Raw genomic sequence first — 10,382 nt, 5'->3', positions numbered from 1 at the left:
CGCACAGGCCTGAGGTCGCCATGCCCTTCCACGGAGCTGGTGGCTCCTGTTGGCCCCGCACACAGGCATTCCCCCTTCCGCCCTCGCAGCGCTGCGCCCGCGGTGGAACAAGCCCCTGATTCTCCCCGCAGTGCTCCCGCTGGAAACGGGGACCCCGGGAGCCCCGAGCGCCTGCGGGCAGGATCCGCTGCGCGGGGTGGGGGAAGTAGGAGGCCGGGCCCGGCACCGGCTCAGACCGCAGCCGCCCTCGGCACCCTGGCAAGAGGCAGCTGGAACACCGGCACAGAGTGCCCTCATCCCGCCGGGATCTCGCTTTAGAGCAAAATGCAGGAGGGCCGGAGAGGCTGGGGGGGGAAAAACAACGAACGACACAAGGCAGGAGTCCAATAAAACTATGTTTATAAATAAAAACAAGGAGATTGGTGTTGTTTTTATAAAACCCAGTGGGTAGGGCAGGGCGAGAGGTGAGCAGTGGCCAGGGAGGCTGCTGGGGACAGGCTGACTCCAGCGGGCAGAGGGGAAGGAGAGGTTTCAGGGAGTCAGGGAGATGAACGGATGGCGTGTAATATCTGGCAGAGGGGCTGCAGGGGGAACGCAGACCCCCGAGGGAGCAAAATACATTTCATCTCCATCATATAAAAATCGCAAACACAAGAAAGACCAAAGGAGGCAAAGCTTGCCTGGTGAAAGCCACCGTGTGGCAGGAGGAGAGGGCGCCGAGGCGCCAGCACCAACAGCAGCAGGGTCGAGCATGTCCATACTGTACCGTGCTTGGCCCTGGGCATGGGGAAGGGACTGCCCCAGCCCGAGGCACATCTCTGAGTACCCAGAAGAGGAAAGAAGAAGGGCAGGGAACGCTGGAGCAAATACTCAACTGTCCTGGTAGATTTGCGGGCAATGAGCCCAGAGGCCACAGTTCAGGCCACAGTCTCCCTTCCCAGAGAGCTTGTGTTGCCACCAGGCACCACTCACAGCAAAGAGGGAACAGGGTTGTCCCAGAGCCTTGTCCCTCCTGGCAGCCAGGCCAACAGCACTCGTGGCACTGGGCAGAGGGGGAGGCAGACTCAGGCCCTTCGTAGGGCAAATACAGGGGACCTCTACGTTTCCCCAAAGCATGAAAGCAAACCAGTTGTGCCCCTTCCTTGCCTTCTAAGTCCGTCCAGGCCCTTGAAGGTATCACATTGCTGAGCAGCAGCGCGACAGCAGGAGGGAGAAGGCCACAGCTGCCACCGCCAGCCCCAGGCATGGGACAGCCCCTACAAACTGGACAGGCAGCAGCACATCACAGGCAGGAGGACAAAGAGCAGGACGGAGGGAGCAGAGCTCTGCCCTTAAATGCCCCCAAAGTACCCAAGGGCAGGTGTAGGGCACTGAGTCATGTAAGAGACTGGGCACAGACACTCACCACTGCTCCGGGCTGGACACAGAGGTACAGCCCCAGCCCTGAGCCTTGAGGCCTGGGCAAGGAGAAGGAAGGTCCTGCCATGGCGTAATGTCAGGCTTGGACCTGGCCCAATATGCGGGCAAGAGAAGGGAAGCAAGAGGGAAGTGGCAGCATCTCTCCACTCCCTGGAGGCACTGAAGCCCTGGAACATTCATGCATTAGCCAAAAGGCAACTACAACGGGATTTAAAATACATATATAAGGCTGGTCCCTGCTCCCCTCTCAGGGCTGTGGGAAGGGCAGGGCATCTTCCGCGAGGGGGAGGAAAGAAGCCATCTTCAGCGCCATGCGTGCCCAGCGCCCCTGGAGCTCCGTGTCCTGCTGTCGGGCCACGCCACGCTCCAGCTCTCCCCCCCACGGGCGGCAGGCTCAGAGAAAGTCAAACACCCCGTAATTCTTTGCTGCTTGACAGAAGAAACACAAAAGGGTGAAAAGAAAGAAGAGATATTTAGGGCGGAAGGACCGAGGCAGCAGCGACACACGGGCAAGCAGCACAGGGCGCTGGGATGGATGCGGATTAATGGGGTTAGAGAGGATGGCAGAAGGGAATTACCATTGGCAATACACAAGTCTGGTGATGGGATGGGCTGGCAGCACCCAGCAGGCCTGCCAGGCCTGTCCACCCCACTCGAGGAGGGATTAGAATCAAGGTTTAGTTCCATTTATTATTTTTTTCCCTTTTTTTTCTTTTCGTTATCAAGACAAAAAAAAAAGAACAAAACAAAAAAGAAAAACAAAACAAAAAAACCCAACAAAACAAAATCAAAAAAAAAAAGAGGTGAAGCCAGGGCTGGTCCTAGGAAACAAACGACAGGGACAGAGGGGGAGAAGGAGGGGCAGCAGACAGACAGGGGATGGGCGCTTCACATTACATCCACAAAGAACTCACTGGGGTTGCCCATGGCCATTCGGAAGGACTGTCTACTGGCTGTCAGTTCGGGGGGCACAGAGGCCAGGTCACGGCCCGGCGGCGCCCCAGGGGGCCCCATGGCTGAAGGTGGTGGAGGCATCAGCAACATGGGGGGGCTGAAGAGAGGGGGGAGGCCGGGCGGCCCGTAGGACTGCTGGCTGTGGTGGCTGCGGATGCTGTGAGCCAGGGAGTGCTGGCTGCGCTGGCTGTGCTGGCTGGCCGGCACCGAGCGCTCGCTGGCCGCGCGCTCACGCCTCATGCTGCTCCTCGTGGTGTGGTCTGACTCACTCCCGCTGCCACCTGACTTCGACTCCCCGGTCTTCTCTCTCTCCTTCCTCCTCTCGCTGCCACTGCGATTGGAACCACTGCTCCGGCTCCCTGCGAAGCGCATAAGACAAGGTTAGGTGGCAGCTCAGACAAGTCAGGAAGAGCGGATGCTCCTCCGGCCAAGAGAGAACTACAGCACACTCCAACACAGCCATCTGCCAGCACAGTCTGTGCTCTCAGTCTCTTTTCAACTCCAAGTCCCATGACCCTTCTGAGATGGCTTTTAAGCATCTTTAAAGCCTTTTCCTGCTGCTTCCCAGTACAGAACAGGGCACCTGCCCACCCTCAGGCATATTTTAGTCATTTTTACTCACCTTCACTGTGCTGGCTGCCTGCACTGCCCCCTCCGTAGCTGTAGCCTGGATCAGGGAAGCCGGGATGGGGGTTGTACGGATGAGGCGGTGGATACTGATACGGGAAAGCCATAGGCCAGGGTGCGGCTCCTGGATGGGGGAGCGGAGCCAAAGTGTCCTGATCGGAGGCACCGCTGGAGCCGTCATGATCATGAAGAGACAGATTAGCCATGTCTGCAAGAAAGCAGAGAACAGGGGTTAATCCAAGCAGAAAGACAACCACGTGTGATGAAGCAACTCCCCGTCCAGTCTTTGCTGATGGACAAGGACAGGATATGCAAAGAGACACAAGAAGTTGGCACTCTCCTTGTTAGTCAGTGCCACCATTTGTGCTTCCTGGCTGGACAACAGCCAGGCTGCCTGAGTCCAAGCTGCCACTCTAATACAGGGACCAGCTTGGTGGGAAAGAACCACACCAGAGCTACAGGCTCACCCTGCCAATTCCTTTCCCCATCCCTCTTTTTTGAGAAGAACCCAGTTGCTTGAGCACCAACCCATTGCCAGCACTGGAAGTTTAGAGCCTGGAGACAGTGAGTAAAGACTAAGACTCTTCTAGGGCTGCCCAGGAGCAAAGATCACACAGTAGGTGACACTGTCAATGTTGCTTCCAACTTCACTACCCCAGCAGCATGACGAGGGAGCTGGGATATTTTTTATTGCTCTCTTAACAAGGTCTGTAGAACAAGGGGCCCAGCCTGATGCCAATAGCTATAGCTGTGTCTCCACAGTGTCATCAGAGCTCTGCAGGACCTCTAACCCTCCATCCTCTCCCTCCCACCCATGCCAAGGGCCATACTTCCACAGAGGTCCCCGAAGATGTAATAGCACTGCTCCGAGAAGGTGATCTTGTTCACGGTGTGTCGGATGTAGCCAGCCTTCAGCAGGTTGCTGGCATATTTGCGGGATTCACGGCGGTCTGTAAAGCCCTCCACATGGTGATAGAGCCAATCCACCACATCTGAACCTGCCACCAAACGTAGAGTTAGACATGGCAAAAGAGTGGAAGACAGTGGCTCTTGAGGCAGCGAGCCACACTAGAGCCAAGAAAAAGTGGGCCAAAGGTGAAAAGGGGCCACACAGCCAATATGTGACTCTGGCTTGGTCAACAGTTTATGGTGACAGAGATGCTCCCTTGGACATCTGCTTGGAAAACAGGCCACCCAGTTCCCAATCCCTGCCTCTGCTGCAGGCAGCACAGTCTCTTACCAATGAAGGCATTGGGGATGGTGATCTTCAGCCACATGCGGTCACGCACCTCGAGGCCTGACTCTGGTGAGGCCATGGCTTTGACAATGGTGGCCATGTCACTGTGGATGGACAGGTGAAAGTCATCGAGGCCTGTGGTGTGGATGAAGGAAGGGAGGCAGAGGTGAGAGAGGACAGAAAAGACAAAGGGGCCACATGGAAGCATCACACACGGGAGGAATGGGCCAGGGAACAATACATCGCAGACAGCCTTGGGGGACATGCTGTGTAAGCCCCCTTCCCATGTTATCTGTCACATCAGCCATTTCCTCTTGGGAAAAACCCAGGCAAGAGTCACAAACATACAACAAACTCCCGGTTTTTTGCCTCACTTGGGCTTTCCAGACCCTTGCTTCAGGGCTCTCTATACCAGAATTATCCAAAACCTCCAGAAAGCAACCAAAAGAGCCCTGTGCTCAGCAGGACCCTGCCCCACTGCAAGGCTCTTTGCTCCCAGCTGCCTTCTCCATTCTGCCCTATCTGCTGCTTGGGAGGGCAATTGCTCCAGGGCCATGCTGAATCCCTCTGGCCCCGCATTCTCAGACGCTAACCCTGACTGGTCTGAGCCTTTCCTCTGCATCTGCCACAGCTCCTAATTGCACCCAGGCTCCTCTACTCTCCTCACACAGAAAGCTGAAAAACATGGTATTGTTTCACTCAGGCAGAACTCCCACTGATCCAAGTGCCTGCCTGTCAAGAGCTGTCTCCTTCCCAGTCCCTTGGCAAGGCGGACTTTGCCCACCCCAGCTATCCCCAGGCAGATGTATTGCTCCCTTCACATCACAGTGAAGGTGAAGAGGTTGTGCAGTGGGCAGAGCACGGAGGCACAAGGACTTACGTTCGGTCTCTGGGATGGAGCTGGTGATGGAGGAGCTGGTGGAAGTGATTGTGCTCATGGATGGACTCATACCGTACGCTGGGTAGGTGCCAGTCATCGCTGCCGTGTGAGACACCCAGGCTGCCGGGTCGATGGGCCGGATGGGCTCACCTAACAAAAAGAAAGAGACAGTTGGTAGCTGGAAGAAATGATCACATCATCAAAACAACCTCTGGGGAGGGACAGGGACTCAGCACAGCCCATTCCATCCCCAGTATCTGCCGGGACTCACCCGGATCGGAGCATGGAGAGTCTGGCCCAGCCCAGATCCGCTGGGGAGCAACTGGGAGAGAAAGAAGAGAGGGAGGGTCAGCAGGAGAGGTGCAGAGGGAGAGATCCCCCTATGGCTCAAGGGGGGGTTTCTCTTTCCTCTGGCGCCCCGAGCAAGTGACCCCCCTGCCCCAGTGAAACGCGTCCCCAGCGTGATGTGGGAAGGAGGGCTGGGCTTATGGGCATTTTGGTCTGGGAATAGGACATAGCAGCCTCCTAAAAGGAGAGCTGTACCCCATCAAACCCCAATTCAGTGCCACGTGGAGTCAAACACACAGGGGAAGAACAAGACAACATCCAAGTAAGTGCTTAAGGCAGGGCTCTCACATGAGCTGGGCACCAGCGTTAAGGGTGGGTCAGCTATCCACTTACTCCTGGGTAACGAGAAGCAGCCCCGCGGGCTGGGGTCCCAGCACTTAGCCACCGTCAGGGTGATGGGCCTGCAACAAAAAGGTGAGAGTTAGAACCAGAGCCTGGTGGCACAAACCCCTGCATGACAGATGGATCCTGTGGGCTGGCTCTCTCCTGGGAGACAGGGAGAAGCTGGCAGTAAAATGTCCTCATTCCAATCCAGCTACAGGTTTCCTTAGTGACATGAACAAAATGACATGACCCTGGCTGAGGGTTGCTGATGACCCAAATAGAACAGAGAATCAAAGAACAGTTTGTGTTGGAAAGGACCTTTAAATGTCATCTATTCCAACCGTCCCTGCAATGAGCAGGGACCCGACATCCCCACAAAGAAAGGAGCACAGACCCCAGTTCCCTGCCATTCTGCTGGCCGCAATTCTTGCTTTGGGTATGAAAACCCAGGAATCAAAGCAACACCAAAAATTTAAGTTCTGAGCTTCTGCAGAGCCACTGGCAGAGGTGGCTGAAGACATGACTCACACACCCCAAGCACACACTGTACGGCTGTCCCTGGAGGTAAGGAACAACCCGAGTACTTACCCCGGCTTGTGCACAATCTCCCTCAGCACCCGCACAGCATCATCGTTGCTCATGTTCTCAAAGTTGATGTCATTTACCTGCAAACAACACAAAGAAGTGAGTCCCAGAGATGTGACCAGAGACTGAGCTCCCCACTCAGCTCAGCAGTGACTCAGCTTCCCTCTTCCAAGCACAGCTTCCTGGATTTAGCCTGCCAAAATTTGCAGGGAGGCTTCTGGGTCTTTTCTTACTGCTTTCCCAGGCCCAAAGATGGAGATATGTGGGCGTGAAGTACCTGCAAGAGCATGTCCCCCGGCTCAATCCTGCCATCAGCTGCCACAGCGCCACCCTTCATGATGGAGCCAATGTAAATGCCTCCATCACCACGCTCATTGCTCTGTCCCACAATAGAAATGCCCAGAAAGTTGTATTTCTCTGCAGGGATGGAAAGAGAAAGCAGTAAGACACCACAAAGCAGCAGGCACAACTAGACCTAACCTCAGACAAACCACGTACTAACTATGGTGGTTTGCACCCCTGTCCCAGAGAGATGTCCCGGGACATAGAGAAACTCTTGAGAGAGACCAGTGCTTAAAGACAAGCCACTTTTCTACAGAATTCATGTCTTCACTCCTCCCCCATGTGTTCTCTTTGCCCCCTCCCCAGTTTCCTCTCCACCACCCAATCCCACTCTGGAAGGACTGTAGGCTCCATGCACACCTCCCACTCACCCATATTCAGCGTGACTGTGATGATGTTCAGGGACATGGTGGAGTCTGTGATGCTACTGAAGGACGATGACTGCAACGTAAGTGAAACATGAGATGTCCTCCTGTGCCTCAGCAACTTTCCCAGCCCCAGCTTCTTCCACTTGTCTTTCCTCTCTGCCACTCCCTGTGGCACCACAGCCCCCACCCACAACTCCACTCTTATGCTGGGAGTTTTCCAGAGCCAGAGAACATCAGCCATGGTCCTTGTGACCTCTCCACAGCCAGGACAAGGCCTGTGCTCCCAGCTCTTGAGGCTACATTGGCCTAGAAAATGTTTACAGCACTTTATGAAGTCTCAGCACTTGGACACCAACTGTCACAAGCTGTGACCACAACAAACACAGCTGAATCCCTGAGAGGGATCCACCAGGCAGCCCACCTTGCCCTGCACTGTCCTCCCCAGGATCCCCGGCCCTTCCCTGCATACCCGCTCGATGCGTGGAGCCTTCTGTTTCCGCCGGCGCCGCTTGTGCCTCCTCATGAGACGGGAAGCACTGCTTTGCTCTGTTGAACTGCTAAACCTGCAGGCAAAAGCAAGAGTCAGCTCTCTTGCTGCCAGGGTTGTGACTCTGGCAGCAAGAGAGCCATGGAAATAGCACAAGGAATAGAGGACTGCAAGGCAGAGGGGAGAACATGCACACGGGGGACAGACAATAGTAGAAACGGCTGCTGGGTGAGACAGGGGCAGATCTGAGCCCAGGACTACTGTGCCCTGCAATGGCATCTCTGCGCTGGGAGGAAGGGGGAAGTTAGTGTTTCTCCAGGACCTAAGCTCTCCTACCTGCTGGTGGAGTCATCTTCATCTGAATCGAAGAAGCTGGTGGTCTCCAGCTCACTGCTCATGAGTGTGGAGGAGCTCTCGTACCCACCCAGGTCTCGGCGCCGCTCTCCCTTCACGGTCCCATTCACCCTGGGTGCTATGAAAAGACAAGACTCAGTGTGCTTGACACAACCCCTTCCCCTATGCAGGGCTCATGGCAGCCTTCTCAGAACAAATCTGGCTATCAGACAACCCCATCTAGCGCCATCCAGCTCCTAGTCTATCCCGGGATCAGATCCATCTTCTGTGGGATACTTTTATCACTATCAGATGGGGAAGAGGCTGATGGGCCACTAGGAACAATGCTGCCAAGCTTGTGGAAGACTTGCAGCTGTTTCCTTGGTAAAGCAAGAAGCAGCATGGAGTGGCCAGGCTACAGCACAATCTGCTTTTCAACTATGAAGGACTGAGGTACTACTGTCTCTGCTTGAGGCTTCTACAGGAGACATCTCCTTTGACCCCAAAGTTCTGATGCAACATAGGTGTTGGCTCCTGCCTCCAGTGTGAGGCTACAGCTCTTCTAAGGGCCATAAAACAGCCCTTCTAAGATGGTAAGGTACTGCAAAGCAGAGAAAACTGCCCCAAGCATGGAGCTGGTGCCCGCACCACGCCCCAGCCATGCCCTGCAGAGCTCTTGCCATGTTACCAACACTCACCATGCTCAGGCCCATCTGTCCGACGAGGTCGTTCCCTTTGTGAGGACACCACTGAGTCTGTTTCTGTCTCATTGTCCAAGTTTTCCCGACTCCCCCCGGTGTTAGGGCTGTGATGAGATAAAAGGAACAAATATGCTCAACAGGGAACAACTTGAGCAAGCTCTCTCAACACCTCTGTGCCGGCCAGCACAAGCTTCCAGCCATCAGCTGTCTCCTTCCTGAGGGATAGGAACAACCCACAGCACATCTATGAGTGCAGGGCAAAGGACTGGGCATACTGTGCCAGCTCTTTGCCAGCTTCCCTGCACTATTTTTGGCATGTCCTTGCTTGTTGAATAATGCAGCTCCACTTCGAATCTGCTCCCAGCCTCATCCTCCTCCCCCCTTGCTGGCTGTAATCCCTGACAATTTGGGTAGGAGTATCCCAGCCCCTGCTCAGGATTACAGCAAACCCACTATGTGTCCCTTGGAAACTAGGGCAGATGTCCAGGTAACTTACTGGAAAGAGGGGGGCCTGGAGTCTCCAATTCCTCCTGTGCGCTCCATGGAAGGTGGCAGCTCTGTTTGGTTATCGGCACAGACCGAGCCAGCATCTGAGTGGGAACCCTCTGCAGACACCAGCTGGAGGGATGAGACAGAGAAGGAAACGGCTGCAGCTCTGGGAAAACATGTACAACAGTGGCCAAAGGAGCTGGCCAAAAGCCTGCCTGGCCCAGGATCTCATCTCTGATGGCAGACAACAGCAGATGCCCAGGAGCGGGTATGGAACAGGCCAAGCATGTAGCAACATTCCCTCTCAATGCCTTCCCAGACACTGGCTATTTGTGGCTCAGGAATTCCTGACCCAGCAGTGAAGCCCAGGTGGCTGACAGCCCTGCTTGGACATCACCTGACATCACCTGCACACCCACACCACATACTCAGGTAACCTTTAGCACACATCCTGTAGCAGGGAGTGGATTCCCCCATTTGTTCTCACATTGGAAGAGGCAGCTACCAGTCATTCCTTTCCTCAGTTTTAGCAGCCTCTACACCCCTGCCTTCAAGCTGTGGGACCAGCAGGACCTTCACCTCCCCAGCCCTCAGATGCTGCAGATAACAGAGCTCAGGGCTGAGGCTGGCTTTGAAATAGATTCCTGAAACAGGATCTTTTTCTGACTTCCATACAAACTTTGCCCAGCTTATTGGCTTGGGCACAATCTTCAGCCAGCCTCTGGGGGGCTCAACAGTTTCCCCAGTGCAGAAATTCAAGAAAGGGTCAAACCCCAGGAACTCTATACCAGCCATGCTTGTGGGGCAGTTCAGGCACACCCACATGCCTCTGTAATAAACCACCAATTTCAGGGCTCAGGGAATGAAGTGGAGCTTCCACAGGCTTGCCAGTGGGATGAAACTGAGGGTAGCCCAAACGAGCAATTTCCCAATATTACTCCCTATCCAGGTTTGCACTCCCCCCCTTTCAAGTTGTAATGAACAGGACTAATCGTAATAGGGCTGGCCAAGAGGACAATAAAAAGCCTCTTCCTTGAAAGACGCATTCAGGAACCCCCAGAGCAGAGGTGACAGGGCCCAGAAAAGATCTAAGGTGAAGGATGCCCCACTGTGGGTCAGGACAGAAGGATCATGAAACATGGGCTGGAAAGGAGCTGACAGCTGCTGCCCAAACCATAATGCCCAGTGTCAATGCAGAGGCAGCACTGCTTCTTGCTGGAGAGGGAACCACATCTGCATGGAGCCAAGAGCAGATGCCAACTTGGGTGCAGGAGGCACAGCCCATTTA

At 54.9% G+C, this 10,382-nt stretch overlaps 1 protein-coding gene across 3 annotated transcripts in view; it reads right to left on the bottom strand.

Annotated features, from left to right (window-relative positions):
* Positions 1-414: 414 nt before the first annotated feature.
* DVL3 (dishevelled segment polarity protein 3) overlaps positions 415-10,382 on the bottom strand; it is a 34,039-nt gene continuing 24,071 nt past the window's right edge. For 2 of the 3 annotated variants that reach the window (XM_027647375.1, XM_027647377.1), the window contains 14 exons: positions 9,102-9,223; positions 8,603-8,709; positions 7,908-8,043; positions 7,554-7,647; positions 7,088-7,157; positions 6,652-6,791; positions 6,378-6,454; positions 5,799-5,866; positions 5,389-5,439; positions 5,118-5,267; positions 4,241-4,372; positions 3,831-3,998; positions 2,996-3,208; positions 415-2,732 (listed from right to left, as the gene is read on the bottom strand). In XM_027647375.1, the coding sequence (XP_027503176.1) occupies positions 2,308-2,732; positions 2,996-3,208; positions 3,831-3,998; positions 4,241-4,372; positions 5,118-5,267; positions 5,389-5,439; positions 5,799-5,866; positions 6,378-6,454; positions 6,652-6,791; positions 7,088-7,157; positions 7,554-7,647; positions 7,908-8,043; positions 8,603-8,709; positions 9,102-9,223 (1,953 nt within the window). In that variant the 3' untranslated portion in view covers positions 415-2,307. The remainder of the gene's footprint in view (positions 2,733-2,995; positions 3,209-3,830; positions 3,999-4,240; positions 4,373-5,117; positions 5,268-5,388; positions 5,440-5,798; positions 5,867-6,377; positions 6,455-6,651; positions 6,792-7,087; positions 7,158-7,553; positions 7,648-7,907; positions 8,044-8,602; positions 8,710-9,101; positions 9,224-10,382) is intronic. The other variant, XM_027647376.1, reaches the window with a different exon arrangement.

This window comes from Corapipo altera, unplaced genomic scaffold (genome assembly GCF_003945725.1).
Source record: "Corapipo altera isolate COAL_440 unplaced genomic scaffold, ASM394572v1 113, whole genome shotgun sequence".
In the NCBI taxonomy this organism is placed as follows: domain Eukaryota; kingdom Metazoa; phylum Chordata; class Aves; order Passeriformes; family Pipridae; genus Corapipo; species Corapipo altera.
This window is presented reverse-complemented; position numbering and strand designations above follow the sequence as displayed.